Source organism: Anoplopoma fimbria, chromosome 17, assembly GCF_027596085.1.
Source record: "Anoplopoma fimbria isolate UVic2021 breed Golden Eagle Sablefish chromosome 17, Afim_UVic_2022, whole genome shotgun sequence".
NCBI lineage: Eukaryota > Metazoa > Chordata > Actinopteri > Perciformes > Anoplopomatidae > Anoplopoma > Anoplopoma fimbria.
In genome coordinates this window covers 722,487-744,218 of record NC_072465.1, presented here as the reverse complement: position 1 = coordinate 744,218, position 21,732 = coordinate 722,487, and the positions used below count along the sequence as shown (strand labels likewise).

General features: G+C 38.9%; 1 protein-coding gene across 1 annotated transcript; it reads right to left on the bottom strand.

Moving 5' to 3' along the window:
* Window positions 1–1,096: 1,096 nt before the first annotated feature.
* kdm5ba (lysine (K)-specific demethylase 5Ba) lies at window positions 1,097–21,190 on the bottom strand. Its single transcript, XM_054616574.1, has 27 exons — window positions 20,649–21,190; window positions 15,496–15,573; window positions 15,066–15,188; window positions 14,712–14,882; window positions 13,825–13,950; window positions 13,422–13,515; window positions 13,195–13,298; window positions 12,889–13,047; window positions 12,619–12,738; window positions 11,174–11,332; window positions 10,349–10,530; window positions 10,058–10,220; window positions 9,526–9,645; window positions 8,938–9,132; window positions 8,133–8,314; window positions 7,342–7,466; window positions 7,021–7,171; window positions 6,562–6,682; window positions 5,944–6,299; window positions 5,037–5,175; window positions 4,742–4,921; window positions 4,504–4,662; window positions 3,257–3,676; window positions 2,998–3,088; window positions 2,709–2,896; window positions 2,335–2,595; window positions 1,097–2,233 (listed from the first exon to the last, which is right to left on the bottom strand). The coding sequence occupies exons 1-27, from the start codon at window positions 20,799–20,801 to the stop codon at window positions 2,096–2,098; spliced, it is 4,458 nt and encodes a 1,485-aa protein (XP_054472549.1). The 5' UTR covers window positions 20,802–21,190; the 3' UTR covers window positions 1,097–2,095.
* Between the last annotated feature and the right edge of the window lie 542 nt (window positions 21,191–21,732).

The window sequence follows — 21,732 nt, the reverse complement described above, 5'->3', positions numbered from 1 at the left end:
CCGCGTCACCGGCCTTCCGCCCTGAGTTCATCCTGTCAGGCAACTCTCTGCTCACTGAATGAGTCAAACCTCTCAATATGAAACTAAACACAAACAGAGCAACAATTTAACCAAGCATGATGATTTATATTTTAATAAAGTCGCTTTCTTTATGTGATTAATGTGAAACCTGTACAAATGCCAGGTCTAAAGACTTATATTGGAATAATTAGTGTAAAAATACCATCAGTTGCCATTTTTTTTAAGGCACACCTTGCTGAAAATGAAGAAATGTTTCTGTTATCTAGCTTACCTCACATCTATAAAATAACAGACACATCCGTCAGTATAACGCAATACAATTCAACAGCACCACAAACTACAGCACCCAAATTACCATACAGTTGAGGCCATATTAAACTCTAAAACAGATAAATCAAAAATTATAACTTTAATGGAAAGTGCAGATGAGAATCTCTTTCTTTAATTTTTACTATTCCTTTTACATCTACTAGTAAAGTATATATACAAGTATCTCTCAGGTTATTAAATTATGCTCCATTTTGTTTTGCCCGTGTTTATTTGTGCATACTGGAGCACTTTGCAGAATTAGGAAGTTACCTCCATGTGGATGAAGAAGATGAATTTAATATATTCAGTGACACTCTGATAATGTCTAGAATGTAAACATAACTTTTGTTTGTATCAAAAATCTTTAAACATGAGTTTTACTGGTCCGATGTGCTTGAAAAGCCTAATATAAAGTGTTGATATTAGAAATTGCAATTATTAATAAAATCACTGATTAAAAATGTTCAAGATGGTGCAACCTGTTCTATCTAATCTCCTGGAGATTAGTTAGCAAGGTGCCATAAATTATTAATCAGGAACCATAGTTTTTTTTTTTAAATAAGTATGTAGTAATCTTTATACACTGATTGTTTGTATTGTTTTCTATTTCATTATGAGAGTGTGTTGTGGTAAATATCTTATAAAATCACGTTTTCTTCCTTAATTGTATTTACTGACACCAATATTAATTTCCCCATTCACAGACAGTTTGTTTGCGGATGTTGTTTTGACAACAATTGATACATTTTACCTGTATCGCACGAAGAGGATTGACGAGTTCAGGCATATGGGAACAAACTTTTTTTTATTTTATAATGCAAACTGCAACATATGAATTATATTATTTACCAAAAAGGAGCAGAAAAAAGGTCATATACCCGTGGCAAATAAATCACACAGTCTGTGTTAAATCTAAGTCCAACACAATATTTTCATCTAAACCATAAAGGGAAAATCCACACTTAAACAAAATGTACATTCCTTTGATGTTGGACAGTTCATTCTTATTTTGTGAACATAATCTAGTATTAAGCAGCGCCAAGACTCTGTTCTTTCCTCCGCAGACAGCGCAAAAGGAACCAGACTTTATATTAAAGTCAGTGATTTGTTAAGGGGTATGGGTAAGTATTCAGGTGCAAATTTTTTGCACATATTGGATCAACAAGCTCAGACATACAGTCGTTACTCTCTGGATTCTGATTCATATTCTGTTCACAAATTTTAATTGAACTGTGTAATATCATAGGATTCAAATGTGAATTGCTCAGGGTTTTTGCTTCAAGAAGGAATTCTATCAAAGAATTTATAAGCACAAATATAGCTCAGGTGAAAACTGAACCTCAATTTATCAGTTCAGTTATTGCTTAGATAAATAATATTTACTCTACAAGAAAAAGATAGGTTTCACATTGTTCAGATGTATGAAAAAAAAAAAAGCAGTTCTAAAATGTAATGTCAAATTGACTTTTTTTGGTTGAAAAATCCCTGCGCTGTTGAAACGTTATTTTGTACATCTGCATCAAGTCTTGGAAAGTTTCTGAAAGGGTTAGTTGATTGGCTGAAAAACCAGCCAGGTGATGAAAAACAGTGACAGAAGTCTTTTGTAACTCCGGAAAAAAAACAGTGAATAGCACCAAGTTCACTACGGGCAAGCCAGAAGGTAAAAGGGGGAGAAGCCACAGGAGCACACAGAGTTCAGGTGTGCACTTAAGTGCTGGGGTCCGCAACAAAGAAACGCTGATCCTTCAAAGTCGCTTTTTGGTCTTCATTCTCCTCTGTCATAGTCTGGCTGTGTGCAACTTATGCAAACATATTCCTCCCTCTCTGCTCGCTCAGCAGAAACTCCTACACAGACCTGGTGGAACCACTGATTGCAGCTGCCGTCACATTGGACCCAGTTTACCTGAGAAGCAGCAAGATGTGAGAAAAATGTTAACAAATGAAGATATTAATCAGTTAAAAGTCCTGCTTGTGGTAAATCAAGTTGACAGATTTAAAACAAACCTCGTCGCCCTCTGGCTCTCTGCACCATGGTGCAGCACACAGTGAGTAGTCCTCCTCTGAATCTGAAGCAGTGGGGTCAGACACTGTGTGTGTGGGAGAACACGTCCACTTGTCGTCGCTCTTCTCTTTGCTCTTCTTAGACTTCTTTTTGCGAATCTTCTTGGCCTTCTCGCTGTGCTGCGAGTCGGAGCTTTCCTTACGTCGCTTGGTCCTTTTGCTCTGACCGTTCACATCCTCCTTTTTGAGACTGGAAACTCCATTCTGTGTTAAGACAGAAATATTACAATAAAAATGTCATAAGACATGATACATCATAATAAGTGTGTTTGAGAATATGATCCACAAGCAACACACTTTACTGTATTCCTCATTACCTTGTTGTGTTGGGGGCTCCCTCTCTGCGACTGTTGGTCCTCTTCTGTTTTGTTCCCAGCAGGGGCGCTATGTGAGAGCAGCGGGGCCAGTTTGTACAGCAGATATTTGTACAGCTGCTCAGTTTCAGGCAGAGTGACCTGCAGTAGGAATCCCTCCACCATCAGCTCCTCCAGCTCAGAACCCAGAACTGTGACAAATATGATGGGTGGCGGAAAGTTCAGAGGTGACATAAAAAGAGAAAATGCAAAGAATGCGTGGATGCAGAGAGCTTAAAGCTTTTACACTTACCCTGGAGTGGAACAGACTGGTGCTCTGTATGAAAAAATGAACCGTTTATTTCCTGAGTCAGATGTGAAGATATTCCAGGTCCAACTCTCCCCTGAAACAATAAACAATCAACTTAAGTATGCTTGACAGTGATCGGCGCGTCTACAAAGTTAATGTCCCTTATAAAGCAAACAGACCCTCTGATGGTGAATTATAACAATCAAGAGACTCATCTATTTCACTGTAAGTACACTGAGTAATGAAATGTGTTTCCACTGACCATCTTTGCCACTTTCTTCAGCACTCCCTCTGTGCATGCCTGCTGAACTCTGTGCTGCCATCGCACCGTCCTTTCGATGAGGAAGCGCAGGGCGTCCCCTTCTGGCAGCCGAACACGAATCCTCTGCAGGGAAGCCAACAGAGGCAGGACCTTGTCAAGAGGGGGTTTCCTCGACCGCTGGCAGAGTGGGCAAAGCCAGGCTTGGCCGTACTCGAGGTCTGATGATGTTGTAACGCAACCGCAGTGGAAAACGTCTCGACAGAGCTCACACTGCATCATGGCACCCGAAGGGGCCTTTTGGCAAACGCAAACACTGAGTGCACAACAGTTTTCAGAAGGAACAAGCTTGGACTCGTTTGAAGCACGCAGAGCCAACAAGATATCCATCTCCCTCTGTCGGACCTCAGCGAGAGTTGCCATCTGTAATGGAGGAAAATGTGACTTAATAAAACAAATTAAAAGACTGATCTCATTGTCAGTCCACAAGCTGACACCAGATTAGGCTCACACCCCCTATTGTAGTGAGGGCCTTCAAGGAAGGCTACGCATCACTACGCTTGGTTGAAATAGTGTTAATGATTGATAATAAAATCAATAAGGTTTCCCTGTTCACTTTGTGAGGCATCCATCCTGCCTTTTGTTGCTTTTAGGCTACCAAAGTAGACCAGGGACTTTGTCGTTTTAACATTACAGGGGTATATGTATTTTTTTATGTAAAGTATGCTTCCCCCATCCGTACAGCTGAAAGCTCCCAGAGGTGAACAGGGAACACTGTGTTGTCATATGACATTTAGGGGCCATTTTGACTTAATTAAATAATTTTTTGTGTGTATTTGAGCCCCTGTATTTAAGATCCCATCTTGTAAAAAGTTTCATGTATTTTTATTATAAAGCATGTCTAAGTGACATATAAAGGATTATCTTATCTCTTATCTTATCTTATAATTACCGCAAGTATCGAAACATTCAATTAATTGAAAAATGCACACAGCCCATATTCAGAAACTATGCTTTTAAATGAGCCGTCAGGATTTCAGTACAGTAGTGATGTCACAACAATACAATATAGACCATTTCACAGTTTCAACTGTAAATACTCTAAATGTAAATTTAACTGTTAAAAGATTAAACATGCAGTTAGTTACAATAATGAAAAATGTTGTTAACGTTCACAATTCAACTTATTTTTCCTCCAAACCTACTTGTACTGTAACTGAGAAAAGATCAAATACTGCAGCTATACTCACAGCAGAGGCAGAGTCCTTGCTCTCAGAGAGAACTCTCTCCACGTCACACAGAGACTCCAGTTTTGTTGGAGATTTTTTGCTGATCTGTGTAGCTTCTTTTGCTTTTTTAGATCTCGACTTCTGATGCCCGGTACCGACATCACATCTCGGACAAAGCACCTGAGAACATAAATACATTATTTATTTATTTATTGGTCATATTGCCTTGAAATGAGCACACCTACTAACATCTGTTTACCTCAAGGAGGGAGAAAGGTGAGTTTTTAAGTAGGAATGTCTTTGCTGCGCTTTCTTTCCAGGTCTGAACATCACTGACGAGCAGCTCCAGTCGACTCAGCGGGTCGAGCATCACTGGGATGCCCTCTGCTCTGAGAAGCAGCTCAGAGAGGCTGTCCAGCACAGGAATACGTCCCCCGAGCTGCAAACACGCACAAACCAGATTTAGAATCCAAACTCAACCATCTCTGACCATCTCAGGCCCAGTTTTATTAGCTGAAAACATAAAGCATGGTTACAGTTTAAGTATATCTCACCTGAAGTGCTTCGGCTTCATGGAGCCATTTCTTGGCCTTGGTGACGACATCCTTCAGCTGCAGACAGTTGGGCAGATAGGATGGGATGTTTTCTACTTCTTGTAGAGCGGCGTTGAGTGTTTCTATGTTGGGATACGGCCTGTGAAGAGACATGAGCTTTAGTAAATACAGTTTACATGTTCAGGTTTTATACAATGTCTCTTGTGGGTGTAACTTTAGCTTTTACCTTGCACGTTCAAGTTTTGAATCCTACCAAAATAAGACTGCATTTTTAATAGATTTATATAAACATCAAGTATCAGATCCTACGAGGTGCTTGCTATTGCAGAGTGTGGTGCTCCACAGTGAGTAGTCTCTGTGCATCCATCAGTGGGTTAAACACTGTCACAACACCATGATCCTCTTTATTCAACATGATCCAGCTCTGCAGACTTGGCACATTTCACTCGGCACTGTCTGAAGTTAAAGCTGATTTCACGTTTTCTTTCCACGTCCGACACCACTACTTTAGAAATTTGCTAATTTACAAAACTAATTTTACAAAAACAAAAAGTAACTGTTTAGAAATACAGACTTTATGTTATCTTAATAAGGTCATAGTACACAGGTTCAAAACTGGAACCAAACTGAGGTGTTCCTGAATTTTAATTAGTGTAAATTTTCTTGCTCATTTATAGAGGAGACACTCAGAACTAGTGAGAGTAGGTGGGTAGTGAGTTTGTTTATGTGTAATGAACAGTCTGTCATTGTTGTAGTTTATAATGTGTTTCATGGTAAATATATATTTTATGTTGAAACTTTGACAGCCTTGACACCATTTGTCTCTTGCTAAACCACAGGCAGGGTAAGAAAAAGATAAAAGCCATGGACTTGTGAACTAAGGCCCAGTGCTGCTCGTTGTCCTCACCTGGCTTCCATAAGGCTGAGCGCCCGCTCCTCCCACTGCTCCGACACTGTCAGCAGCTCCTGCAGACGAGCCATGGCTCTTTCCACAGAGCTGTGAGGGGCCAAACCCACGCCCTGGTCTATCAACCTCCTCATGGTGTCCAGGCAGAGGCTTTCTGGCCGACTGCTGGCTTGCTGCACGGCCTCCAGCCAGCGGGCCTGCTCCAGTCGCTCCCTCAGCAGGGGCAGCTGTTGCAGCTCCACGTCCAGGCCCAGGCTCTCGTCCAGCAGGTCCTGCAGCTCCAGCGGGCTCGGTGACTCATCAGAGAGGAGACCCTTGCTGCGCTGCTGGAAGTCATCCACCCGGGTCAACAGGTCCTGGGGGTCACATTCAACACGCATTTAGGGACGGATATTTGACTACTGAGACAGGACTATTCTAAAATGAAGCCAAATTCACTCACTCAAACCAAATTTTTAGACATTATTGGTCCTCATTGTGAAAGTGTGTTGACATAGAAGAAAGTGAAAAGCTTTAATTTGTGCAGATTTTTTGCAAAGTAACCAATTCAACTTTAACGATATTTAAGATTCAGGTGGTCATACAAAGAAATCAATGTTTCAAATCCAATGATCTAACCTTTAGTAAAGGAGCCTGTCGGATGTTGCACGGCAGGTTGTCGAACTGCCGGACAAAAGACCTCAGCTCCTCAACAGTCAACTCGTTCTGGTTTTGGGACTTTCCTCCTCCAGAACGATACCTAATATACAAATTAAATTAAAAAAGCAGATCAAATGACAGAATTGTCTTAAACAGCTAAAATAAACCAAAAAATGAATGTATGTAATGAATGTCTCTAAACTTCAATAATGGAATATTGAGAATAAAGCCTGCTTTCTACCACATTTGTCTAGCAAGATAAATGGAAAATATGAACAGTAAATTATCCCTTATACCTCCGATAATGACACAACGGAGTGAATAACAATAATAAAAGATAACTAGAGTCCACCGGACACCAAAACATACTGAAAAACTGTAATTTCCTAAACAATACAATTAAACAAAGTCAGGTGTGAAAATCTCTTAATGTCGCACCTCGTCTGCCTCTTTCCATTGAGAAGCTGTTGAGCCATCACAGCCACTTTATCAGCCTCTGAGGCGACTGTACGTAGCTGATCCAGGAGGCTGATTTGTGGGTACGCCTTTGTTTCTGCCTGCTCCACTAGGCTGTGAAGCTCTTCCAAACCTGGCAGAAAGCAGTACAAACGTTTAGAAAGTATGAAATAGAAGGTGAAGTCATATAAAAGTGTGGCTGGATGACAGAGTAGCAATGAGTGTATCCCATAAAATAAGGATGACATATTTTGGATATCTGAGTATTGAAGTCATTTGATTTTTTTATTTTTATTGACTTACCTCTTTTCTTGTTTCCTTTGTTCTCCAGGATTTCCTTCACACTACAGAGCCATTCTTTATAGGACTCTGCACGCAGCTTCACTGATTCCATCATTGGATACAACTCATCCAGTTTAAACTTGTAACTGCAGGGAAAAGACAAAACGAGGCAATGAATATACAATGATGACTGACATTTGTCTTCTACAAGAGAAAACACAAATTGTATATTATAAGAGCTATAAGGATTATGATGTTTTAAATCATCTAATGAGATTCAAACTTGTGAATTTCCTCTTGCATTACATATTCCTATCCCACTGCCTCAGAAACTGCACATCAGGTTTCCTGGTGAAATTTTGTCTCTTTACTCAGTGATATAAATATTTAATTGCAGACAAAAACTGAAAGCAGGGCTCTTTTTTGCTGACGTAACTAATAAAGTGCTGTGTGCTGCGAATGTGCATTTTAAAGGTATTTTTTTATAATATATTTCACTCCTTATGCAAGAAAATGTTAGCGAAGCTGCCGATTTCTGCCAGTTAGATTCTCGTTCTAGTGTTTTAGGTGTCGATTTCTTTGTGAATCGTGATCAGAAATATGAAGACGCTGTGATTTTGAGTGAATGTATTTTCATCACTTCATTCAAATTGAATACAAAAATACAGCCTTCTTGTAAGATATCATTTAGGAAAAACCTGATGCAAGGAGTCTTTAGTTTGCCCTTGAGGAAGCTTATCTGATGCAGACAATTCTTAATTCTAAAAATACAACACAAGTATGATCAGTTGTTGTGGTTACTGAGGACTCACTGGAGTGTAAGGTTGCTATGAGGACAGGAGCAGAGGTCCCGGGCGTGGTACAGACAAACCATCTTGCCAGGACTGCAGGCACAGGTGATGCCAGACAGGTAGCAGGTGGTTCGACACTTGCAGCACTGCCGCTCCTCATCAGGGAGCACTTCATAATCAACTTGTCTAGATTGCACCACACCCTGGGGGGAGAAAAAAAAAAAAAAAGGTAAGAAAATCAGTAATTTGAGCTGCAGAGGAGACAAAGGAACTAAACAGTCCCAAAGTTTTCTCTAATGTATTCTTCATGACATGTGATTAAGGGTGTACCCGCTTTGCTATGACTGCCCCACAGGAGCTAATACTACAAACTGAAAAATGAACATGAATCAGATCTTTAATTCTAACAATTTAATAAAAGTTAAAATGTGTTTTGTTTCCATATTTTAGAACACAGTGAAAATAAAGTTTATGTGTCCTATTAACTCGCTTTACCTCCTGGATGTCACAAATATGCACTTGTATCTACATTTCATTGTCGTTATTTTAGGTTCATGTATATACTTTTGCATTTTTATATTTCATGTTGTGCATAACAGTTAAATGTTAATACTTTGTTCTTCTTGGATCTCCTTGTTTTTGTATATTTGTCTGTTTCTTTGTATTAGTGAGCGGAAGAAACCGGAGTCAAATTCCTTGTTTGCATACATGGCCAATAAAGCTGATTCTGAAATATTAAACCTGCATCCTGACATTGAATTTTGTTAAAAAAACAACTGAACTAATAAAAAACAGACTAAAGATTCTTCAGACAAGACCTCCTCACCAATTTATTAATCTTCTCTCTCAGCTGTTCTTCTTCTTGGACCATGACGGTCATCTCCTTCTGCACTGTGAATGCCAGGTTGACGTCCATCGTGTCTGCTTTATAGGCCATGTTACAGACCATCTCGTCGTGGGAGAAGACACAGTATCTGCTCAGCTGGCGATAGTGTGCCACACATTTACGGCCGATGGGCATCTGTCAAAAGAAATATAGACGAGTTTGAGTTTTTGGAGCAATGGGCTAACTGGAACTATGAAAGCCAAAAAATGTATAATATCAACAGGCTTTTTCACCTGAATATCAGACTTTTATACATTATAATCTGTATTAAGGGTCAATAAAATTGTTTTTAATCCCATTTTATTAACCATTTTGGGCTGAATCTAGGCATGAAAGGTGATATACAAATAAAGTTATAATTATTATTATACAGATTATTATAAGCATACTTAAATATCTCCGCTGGAGCAAAACATATTTATCAGTAAAATCTAATAAACAGAACTCCTACTGAATGAAAACATGACTTTACAGCAAGACAAGTATAAAATGATCTGGTGCAAACAGAGTAATAACAAATTTTCTTACCCAGTCCGTGGTGCAAAAGTTGACAGCTTCAGCAAAGTTGAAGCCCTGGTTGAATCCACTGTGGTAAGCTCTGGGAAAAGTAATGACAAACTCCCCTGCACATTGGTTGGTGCGATAGATCTATTCATCAGTAAGAAAATTAAATGACAGAAATTACAATCCATGTTTTTACAATTACCATTTGTTATGGGGATGATACAGAGACTAAGACTGACCATGTTGACCCAGCAAAGTACTGATGTCTTGATTTATATATGGTTTGATATAAGGTTATCAAAAATATTTTTTATAACCATATATTTTCTTGATTTATATATAGTTATCAAAAAATATTTTCCCTAAAACTGGTAAGACACTACAACAAGTTCACGTTTTCTTTATCTATTTTGATTTATATTTACAGACAAACTTTCTGTGCAACTATGATGTGTAATATTTAAAAGTAAGAAGTGTAGTGTATAAAGATCTCACTTTGTTTTTAGAATTTCAATGTGATGATTAATAAATGAGTAGAACAGTGAGAGCAGGTTACCGGGACGCCATGGTTCATCAGCGTGTTGGGATTCATGATGGTAACCAGCTGGTGAAGGAGGTCTTGCTGGGACTCGAACAGCTCAGGTGCCAAGTTCTTCATGACTGACTCGAGGTGCTCTGCGGCATAACCTGGAGCCCCATACCACGTCTTTGGCTCCCCCCTGCAAATATGGTCAAAACTATCAGTGAAAAAGACTTAACACCACCACACAATTCATTTGAAGAATTAATCAGATCTCCAAAAAAATGCATTTCTGATACACAATAGAGTTTAGAGTGTGCACTCTACCAGTGAAGATAGTTTATGGAGTAGCTCCAGTGGTCCTCAATATGCCAGCAGAAGGAGGAGAAGCACATCCCCACATACAGCCAGGGTAACTTCATCCCACAGATGTCGGCCGTAATGTGAGTCAGCACAGAAGAGTCCAGCACCGGCATGTTGTTCAGGTTCCAGCCGCTGCTCAGGTAATGCTACAGGTAAGACACAGGTTTCAATCCACCTGACTTCCTACTCGGATAAAGCCTAGTTCAGCTGTCGTTATAGTGGTTATCACTGGGGAAAATGTATCGTCACATTACTGCTGTACTGCTAATTTTCCCATTAACCAGCCACAAACCTACATTGCTTTAGGAAATATTGAGGGTTGTTTTAAAAAAAAAAAAAAAAAAAAAATATATATATATATATATATATATATATTATTTGTAGTATTTCAATTTAATTTTTCCTTCTATGATCAATGTTTATGAGGTATCGGGGGGACGAGCTGTTTTTATACACTGTTCGTTGCTATACTATAAATAATGCACTATATTGTGTATAAAACCAGGAAATCAGTTTGCATGTTTTTAGACATGTGGAAAAAATTTAAAATCTTTGGAGGTTGTGGGGGATAACTATTATATACATTTTCCCTTTTACAAACCATAACCACATAGTGTTTTTATAATTTTTTTCAAGGGTTTTAGAGAGACAAAGGTTTACATATATTTTTATAATTTCCAGTAACGTTCAAGTTGAATCAAATAATTAAGTTAAAGACATCAAATTATAGGGGAAAATGCATTCTGACAAATATAAAACACCATCCTCAAAACAGCAGACAGATTGTACCTCATCCTCAGGAGTAACTTCAAAATGGCTGTTTTTCAAAGGGAAACCACTCCCAAACTCCTTGGAGGCGATGTCTGCTCCGTACTCCACAGTGACGTCCTCCTCAATGGTGCTGACTAGACGCCAGAACTCCTTCTCCACCAGCTCAGTGGGAACCATCTAAAGCACATGAGGAGATGACATGATGCGATTGTCTGCCATATTAACACCAGTCGAAAAACCGAAGAGAGTTTGATCACAAGTTCAAACGGATTTTAAAAAGTGTTTTAGTGTTTTCCCTGCACACACACATATATCTGCTGGGATCAATGACAAGAGCATCATTTTTCTCTGGAATTCAGCGGGACAGCAATTTACATCTCAAACTAGCTGCTCAATAGGTCTGCTACTTCCTGCTCCTCCCCCCTAAGCCAGACCTCTAACCTCTTCACCTCTTTTACTCTCTTTGTGCAGTAAAAGTATGTTCACAGGATGTGTCGAGTTTGAGAGGGTGAACAACATCATAAGAGAAAAAGGACTCTCCCTGGAAGCTTGTAATCAAAGCATTCCTTTGTTGCAGGCCAAAGTAATAAAACAGAAGTAACAGAGAGTTCAGGATTGTTGTCCTCAAAGATCTTCCAAAATCTGTTTACAAAAGTCTCAGAAAAGATTTTTGCGATATAAATAGATACATTTAAAAATGATTGGAATATTTTGTGCGAGATAATCTGAACCAGGGGTTTGGTGGTTGAATGAAAACACTTTTAACACAACTAATGATGTCAGCACAAATTTTGTTTCCACTTTGTTTCCACTGTGCCAAACATGTTATGACTATATCATCAAGTCATTACAGTTTTGGTGAAAACTTCTTTCAATGTATATCTGGTTCAAAATAAAAACATATGTTCAAATTACTTCAACATTCTTAAACATGAACATACTACAAGATTTGAAAAAAATGGCACATTAAATACAAGACATTATTAAGTTTATTGTGCTAGAGAGAGCAACCGGTTGACAACACAGGTGTCTATTCTTCAGCCAGAACTGCAGGTGAGACTTTACCTGTCAGTTCTAATATCTTTCAACCATAGTGTGATAGCTAATATTAGCCTCAAGGGCTAGAATGTTTATCGTTGCTAGGCAATACCGTCAGCTGCTACGGCTCGTCTCTCCAATTGGCTATTGTGGTACCGCTCGGAAAGAACAAGATGTAATCATACAGTTTTTAACTCCTACACACAAACATGTTTAAAATGAATAAGGTCTAAGAACAGTTCAGGAGTTTTACTCAATAATCTGGGCAGAACATCGGTCCAGAACAAGGTCCAAAACCAGATTTCTCCCTGATTGTCAAGAGGGGTGAATCAGGGATTAAACAACCCAAAACTCCTGTAGTCTGAGGCCATCTTGAGTAGCAAGGTAACCACTTAGTTATCAACGAACAAGTGAGGCAAACTCACATGAACTGGCATGTTGAAGTAGTCTGATTTGAAGGAATCGGCCATGTCTCCAAAAGCCTGGAGGGTGTAGCTCCTGCTGGCCTGCTCAAAGCCAAAAGCAACAGGAGGTTTGCTACATTCCTGAAAAATAAAAAAGCGGAAAAAGATGAAAATAAAGTTTTAAAACACTTGGAGTTGAATTATATTTGTGAATTTCAGGCAGATGATTTTTATCTTGCTCCCAATTATAAGGTTCTCTGCCGGGATTAGGCTCGCATATGGTTTGCTCACCTGAGCCAAGCACTTGGGACATCTCCAGTCGCCTTTGGGAACGTCGTGGAGGGGAGGGATCAGACAGAAGATGTGATAACTGTCATCACAGCCGTCACACAACAGCAGGCGATCCTCAGCAGTCCCAGTGCCACAAACAAGGCACATGTACTGGTCCACCTGAGGAGACAAGATGTTAGCGCTGCCTTTGTCAAGGGATGTGCAATTTTCTCAGACAGTACAAACCTTTAGAATGGATTCATGTATTTTCACTGGCACAATTATAGTGATGCAAGTCAAAATGTCAATACAAAGCAATATACTTACTTTACTCGAGGGAGGTCTCTTATCTAATACAGTTTCTTCTTCATAACGTGTTGGAGCCTCATGTTTAATGGGCTCCCGTTTCACCTCAGTGACCGCCATCCTCACTAAAAGACACAGAGGAAGGCTGAATGGAAGCTTTAAGATTCTCCAATAATGTCACTGATCACACCTGACACAACCCCCTTTCTAATCTATAAACCAAGCAGCAGTGCTTGCTTTGTTCTTACCAGGTTCTTGTTTGCCAACATACGTTCCCATCCTCCGTCTGAGATTGGGACGATTCTCACAAACTTCCCCTGGTTCGGTTTTAACACAGCCTCTCTGTTGAAGTCACAGTGAGAGTCGGTGAGAAACAGAGACAGAGAGAACAGGTCCTCAATATGATATGAGGGATACTCTTTTAAAAAGAGACAACTGGTATGAAAAACATGTAGCTTCCCTATCAAAGTGATATAAAGCCACAGTCACAATGTAGATTGGTAGAACTGGTAGTCCTGGTTAGCCTGTATGTGGATTGCATATGAATATAAACTATTGCTTGGCATCCAGATTTATGAACACACATTAGCATAGCATACACGTAATGAATGGCACAAGTGACAATGTCAGACAGACAGATATTGGACTCACTTCAGATTTCATGCGTTTCGCACGGCGAGCGATGCTGCAGGTCTCCTGAGGCTGGACAGACTGCCGCTGCGGCAGGTCGTGAGGGGTGTACTCCTTATCTTTAGTGTCATTGGTCAAGGTGGCTCTCTGCAAAGACAAGTAAGGGAAAATGAAGCAAAATACACTAAACACTGAGCCACCCTGAGTGCAATAAAAACCTCTAAAGCCTCTTTTTTTCAAACCTGCATTTAAGCCAAATGAACAATACCGCTAACTATATAATATCAACATATCAATACAATCTTCTACAAGTCCCCTCATTATATCTCTTCAAAGACACCAAACACTAGCAAAGCTCTTGTGAAAGTATGGAGCTAGAAACAAATCTTACATTTCAAAATGGCCCCAGTGATTTGTGCTCGTCAGTTCTAATTTATGACACTGACAGTCCAGTGAATCTAACTGATCTTTCAGGGTTGTGGTGCAGAAATACTGACTTATGCAGTTAAAGCTTTTCTGTGGCAACAATTTTTTATAAATTCATAAGATCTTGTCCCACCTCAGTAAGAGACCAAAATACTCAATATCTGGCACTGTTTTGCTACTGTTGTTTCTAATCTCAGGTCCAAACTAAGACTCAGTCAGAGCCCCCCTTTAACCAAATTCAAATTAAGACCAAATTATAATGCTGTCATCTATAATAATACTGTGTGTATTGAGCAGGTAGAGCAAGAGCTGTAATCACTACCTATTGTTCATAACAATAAACTGTGTAGCTTAAAAATAGGCACCTAAATTGACTATCAATTCTTCCGATAAACATTTACTCAATTCCAAACAATTTGTTTAACAATTCTAGCTACTGCTGCTCTAATGTGAAAAGAAAACATAAGCGATAGGGGACGTACAGGCTGATTGCCTCCAGTCTGGAATAGGTTGTATGGGTAGAGGATTCTCTCATAGTGGGTCCGCAGATGAGAGCCAATGGCCTTGCCTGGAGCAAAGCCCATCTTGACCGATATCTTAGTCCAGCGCCGCTCTCTGCAGACGGCATCAAAGCCTCCCTCTTCATTTACCAGCTTGGAAAGAGAGAAATTATGCATTTAGTCTGTATGTGTGGGAAGTTGTTCTATATTTATGTTAACATTTCACTGAGAATTTCTTTAAACATACACAAATACATTTAAGTTATTCTTTTTTTTTTTAATCTTTATTAAGATTTATTTGTCCTGATTGTATCACTAGCAAGTATTTGCACGCACTTTATTCAGCTGGTAAAGATCCAAAATCTTTCTTTCCACGTGAGGGATTTTCAGAGTGCATCCTTGAAGCTCCCAGAATTTTGCTATTTGATCCAGGAAGTTCAACTTGACTCTGGTCTGAGCCTAAAGGCACAGTGAAACAAAAGTTAATATTGTGTAATGAACAATTCCTTGATATTCTTCAACAATGACAACACAGTACTTTAACAGCTTAACAAGGATTTATCTGATATTTTGAAGCTGTAAATTGTTTGTTTTACATTTGTATTGCTTGGGAGAAATTGACAAAAACAGGAACATTGTAGCAATACCTTCAAATTCAAAATGCAAGAATAAAATCAATAGACAGGATTTTTTTTATTTACCAAATTCCCCATTTACATGTACTGCATTTTACATGTCTTAAACATACAAAACAAAATAAACATACCTCTAACTCATTAAGTCTTTGTATCCTTGGTGTGAATTTCAGTCTGTCAACATCACAGGCAAATGGTGGCTGCCATTCCTGAGAGAATAAAAAAAAAAAGAAAAAAAGTATGACGCAAAATGATACTAAATCTTTGATAGTTACATTGAAACAAAAGTCATTGAATCATAATTTTGTTGTTCAGTACAGCATGCTCATCAAGGCCTGAAGTGATTGAGTGGGGTTTGTTTTTCTGAACAAATCCCATGTAAACCCCAAAACCACAAATGTGTTTCTGGCCTCCTTATCCTGTCTGTGGCTCACAGCTGCAATTGAGTTTTTTAATCTCAAAAAACAGGTAATGAATTTATACTTTTATTTTTTCAAGTGCAATTTATTTCCTTAATCAGCTGGGCACTGTTTATTTTCCTACACGTTACTCAAACTACACAGATTTAGTTTTTATGCAGATTATTTCGAACAAAGATTTGGTATACTAATGAGTTTGACTTTAAGATTGTGTGCAGGGCTGCAGGACAGGACTGTTGGATTGCCCTAAACCTTTTCCTTAAACAAGCAAACTATTCAGAGTACCACACTTTTCTTTATAATACAGGTTAGAGTATAATTTCACTGAGTTCCTGACCCAAATGAAAAGAAACAGAGGAGAAAAGAGTTCTGACTATTGCTTCTTATCACGCAAGTGTGATAATTTACCATCTATCCTCTGATCCTCTTTCCAAGCATGCCTTTAGTCAATACGAAGTAAAAATCTTAAACTAATCTTGACAACACACCGAGTCTGCACATCCAAGAGACAGCTATTATTCTAGTAAACCTACGGACAATCATTAAAGGACAGACATACAGGAAGCAGCGTGTCTGTACATACATGCATCTAATGATGCTTCATTAAATGTTGATTTCTTTTCTTGTTTTGCATGCAAAAAACTACATTGGAAATAAGGTTTACTTGATTTTCATTCAGCTGCATTGCATTATTAGGGGTGATGTAAAATCAAAAAAATGTCTTCCAATGTTTCTCTTATTTATCAAATAACATAATTATCCCACAAACAAACACATAAAAATGTCACACTGCTGCATGTCGCTATGTTTAACTACACCAACTTAACAACACCATCTTTCTCACTGACAGACTAAACGCTGACATGTCTGATATTGATGTGCTTGCACACCTACACGCTCTAGACCACACAACTTCCTGCAAGACTAGAAAACATCGTGTCCGTGAGGGCTCAAGAGTTAGCAAGATAATCTCAGTTTTACATCATTAAATCCAAAAGTATTTAAAAAGCAAATTAGACCAAAGTGCGGTACAATCAAAAGGCATGTTTAAAAGACAGTAATAGAATAAAATGGTAACTCTCAAAGTGAGTTTAAAGCCAGAGAATAAAATTCTGTTTAATGACTGCTGATTTGTCATCAGTGATAACATAAATGAGAGACAAACAACTTGTGAAATTGTTTCCTTGAGTGTGATGGAAAACATGCTATACTGGGCGATATAAAGTTGATATGCTGTCATAGACTGATTGTTACTTTGGTAGCTAAAGAGCTGTGATTAGTATGGACAAAACTTTTAACATCTAGAGTTGAAATAATCCAGTTTATTTCGTCAAAGATTCCCAACAATTCAGAGTCATTTCTGACACTGTGGAACAGACAGAAATGTTAGAGATAAGTTTCAGGTTTCAGATTTGCCCTTCAAATATTATGTCAGAAATGTTCTCAGTCTAGTTGTGATAAAATGAACACAGAAATCTATAAACGCTACATAAATTCATAACCTAAAAATGTATAAAGCCACACCTACTGTGCAACAGCCCTGAATGGATGGTTACTTTGTCCTTAATGGCTCAGACTCTGGGCCCAACACTGTGTTTCGGCTTTCAGAAAAACCAGGCCACATACCAATCTAAATTAGGTGGACTGAATGAGCTTGTAGAAGCTTTTTTGGCAAGGTAAAGATTTATTCCTGTTAGAGAACTAGTCTAACGCAATAACTAGCTACTACCTATATATACAATTTGGATTTTAAAATTTGGATTTGAAGTATTTGCATTCACTGTTCCATTCACTCCTGGTAAAGCTTAATTTGTGGAAAATGAGATACATCAACTTGTCATCACATGTGTATAATAAGCAAATAAAGAGATCAACTTTTGGTTTTAAATGACAAAGTTCACATTTAAGAGCCAAACTCCAACTGACACTACATTATGGCATTGAAAAGGAAGTGTGCCAAATTGGCAGGGGAGAAGTGGTGAAGAACAGATCATGTGACATGCCTTGGTCGAGCCTGGAAACTAGGTTACAGCTCTGGACCCAATTCAACTATCACAATATTTCGTAATGGGTACAGAAGCCCAGAATTAACTTTTAAAATAGTCTGCATTTCCATTATAACTGAGCACCTGCTGCATGCAATGTTACTGTGGGACTAGCACTATGAAAAGTAAAATGATGCACAAAAGATTGACAGGCTTTTTTCTTACTAGGATAAAAATGCTGGTCAGAGTAGGGACAACAATCACTTTTTATGCACAACCTTATCATCTGTAGACAAAAAGATGGATTAGACGGCAAATGTCCTGGCACAAAAGAAAAACAATTGCTAGGAAACATATTGAACTGCACAGGACTTTAATACTTTTAACCATCTTTCACACACACAAGTTAAGAGTACAAGTGCAATTTTGGTCCGAACATGACATGCCTTTTTTCGCGCAAAAAAAGACAAATATGAGTGATGAAAAGCTAACCACAAACTTCCTTTAGATGAAAATCATTAGCATGTGTGCTACTAACATCTACAGTAAAAATGTGACCCGTGCAAAACCCTGGAGGAATAACTGACCACATAGTGTGCACCCAGAAATCACTGATCAAAAACAGATTGTGGAGCTATGTCTTCTTTCCTTCCAAACCCCCCCCCACCACTGAAAATGTGGTTTATGCTGGAAAATGAAACCAACAAATGGAGCTCTTCGGCCAGATCACATCTAAAAAACACAGGACGTGACATGTCATACAAGTCTTGAGGACTTGGACAAAAACATAAAAAATAATGCACTTCAATTTTGCTTTAGTAGAAATCAACTCTTGTGTGCTCAGATTCATATTGCTGAAGGATTTAGGATTGTTTATTGGTTTGTTTGGTCCACACACCAAATTTTGGTCTAAACATCCAGTAAAAATATTGTTGCATGACACAGGGCTTCAGACAATGGTGCACAGTGTAGGACAATTGGTAGGGTTTGACTCATAAATGTGATTTGTTTTTCGCCTTTTGGTACATGTATGCATGTTCTGGACATACTGCTTCCTACCATAGGGTTTTCATTAAAAAAGAAGAAGAAAGCATGACCCTGCATTTTTCACAAAGATGACTGTACAAACGACTTGCAGCTATAACTTAAAAAAGCTGGTCATGCTAGAGCAGTGGTTCTCAAATGGGGGTACGTGTACCCCTGGGGCTACGTGAAGGCACTCCAGGGGGTACGTGAGATTTTTTAAAAATATATTTAAAATTAGCATCCATTCAAAAATCCTTTAAAAATTGTTATTTAATAAATATTCAATAAAATATAAGTTCATAAACTGAATTTAATGCAACAATGCAATCGTCAGTGTTGACAGTTTGATAAATCAGACACTGATGGCAGAGCGCTTAGTATTACATCTTTATTTCAACCAAAAATGCTTTGCACTGGTTAGGGGGTACTTGGCTAAAAAAGTATTTCACAGGGGGTACATCACTGAAAAAAGGTTGAGAACCACTGTGCTAGAGTGTAGCATGCTAAAGCTTTGTCTCAAGTATTTCTCTATGATACAAATCTCTTGTTGGAGATATTTTGCATGATTAAACAATGCAGTAACTAGGATAACCAACCGTTCCTTGGTCTATCTGGTGTAAAGTTAGACCTAGACTATCAGCCTCTAATCTATGATCAAAGCTGTTGCCACTGCCTTCTTTTGTGTGCACGAGCTGTGCACTTTCAACCAATCCATTAAAAGCAGGTTTATTTTGGAAAAGCAAACATCAAGCAGTCCCCCTTCCACCTTTGTTTTGGTTAAATTGCTGCACTAAGACCAGTAAATAGGCTTACAAACTTCCTTATTTCAACTACGAGTCTTTATATTTGAAAACAGATTACATAAAGAAATTTGCATCCATGACCTAAATGTTTTTCAAATGATTCATTGGTAACTGCCAAAAAAATCTGTCCTCAGTCAAAGTAATATTATTATTTGTATTACAACATGGGAGAATCAGCCTTTATGATTATTATTTCAAAAGTGGCCCTCTTTCTAATTTGCGTGGAAGCTTGGACACACCCTTGAATAAATATCTTCTCTCTCCCAGCCAAACAGAAAGGAGATCACTGCGAGACACATTTAAATTATCTAAAATAAACACTTGATAGTATTTGACTCAAGTGAGATGTGGATTATGGCATAACTAATAAGAATAAGAATAAAAAAAAAAAAAAAAAAAAAGTCTGACAATTGCTTTCATGATATTACAATATTTTGCAAGTTAGCTAAAAATAATAATAATAATAATAAAAATTGAAGTAAGTTTGCAGCATGTGAGCCTCTGAGGACAAACAGTCCGGCTGAGCTGCTCTGAGCGTCTCTCCATAAACAGGCGGTCACCAGCACGTACGTCACGTTAGACGACGTGAACGTGGACGTTACATGTCAGCTTTGAACGGGCCTGATGGACGGTGGCCCGGTTACCTCATACTGGCTCAACCCTCATCACGTCGGGGGAGTAACGCGGATGATTAATTAGTTCATGAGCTGGTTTCCGTCCCTGCTTTGACGTAAACACTTCACATTTGCATACAAACTTCAACCTTTTAATTATTTTTTATTTTTATTTTTTTTAATAAATATAAATATTGTTGTTGTTGTTATAATTACACGTCTGCGTGTTTGTGGAACTTGCTCAGGAGCCTGCGTCCTCCACACTTCTCGTTGTTGCAAACACAACACAGTCCTGACAATCCAACTCAGAGCCGCAATCCGCCATGTTTGAACCGCGTCTAAAGACACAACTTTACCTGCGAAACGAAGCACAGAGCCGGAGACACACACGGCTCCACACGGACAACACAAAGAGTCACAGTAAATGAGAGGCTCACCGGCGGCGGGCGGACTTTGCAGATGCCCGTTTTCTCCGCGATGGGTCGTATTTTGTTGATGTACGCAAAAGGGTCGCTGAATTCCTCCCAGCTGGGCTCGAACACAGGACACTCCGGAGGCGGAATGAACTCGTTCAGCTGCGGCTGAGTCATCGTGGCATCTTCGTTATGACTGCAGATGAAACGTTGTTTGTGTTTTGTTTTCCTCCGACGCTGTGTGTGTGTTTGCCGTGGACGTCCCCGTCGCTCAGCTCAGGTCTCCACTCATTGAACTCAAAGACGAATTATCTAGTTGGAGACGCGCAGTGACAGCCGAGACTGTGTCCCTCCGCCTGGAAACATAGACACCCACAGTCCTGGTCCTACAGTCCTGGTACCACATCCTGGTACCAAACAGTTTCATATTTCATATATTTCAAATAACAATACTGATTATGAGTTTAAATGACTACAACGATGCAGCTCATTTGTGTTTGTTTGAATGAGTTAGATGCCTGTTGGAAACTGTTGTAGAGTTAAAACGCCTCACACGTTATTTACTTTACTTTAATACCTTCATAAATACACTACTGTTTAGTTTGCTCTCACATAGTTAACACTTTATAAGCACGTTGCTGTTAAATAAAGGATAATGTAGTTTATTGGCTCCGTGTTTTCCTATCAGATTATCGCCCTCCTGTTGGGTGCGCTTGTTTCACGCACCCGTTGTGCACGCTGGTGCGCTGCGTTGAAGCTGTTGGTTGGTTTCACCCCGCCCGGGTGAGCCGGGATAACAGACGCATCTAAACGAACACACCCACTAGATCGTTGCGCGCTGACCGGCTCTTCGTTTTTAAATGGTCGAGAGGAGCTCGTTGATTGGTAGAATCTACGGTCATATGTTGATAGTTCAGCTGTTTATGTTTTAATAACAAACATTTATTCTTTACTGACTTCTGAACGCCCCAAGCAGAAAGTGAAGCCTTTATAATAGAGTAAAATATGGCAGATTGAAAATGTGCCACAGTTCTATTGTTTAAAAAAATGGGTAACCATTTTACCCATTTTACTCAAAAATGCTATAGGGCTCCTTTTTGAATATATT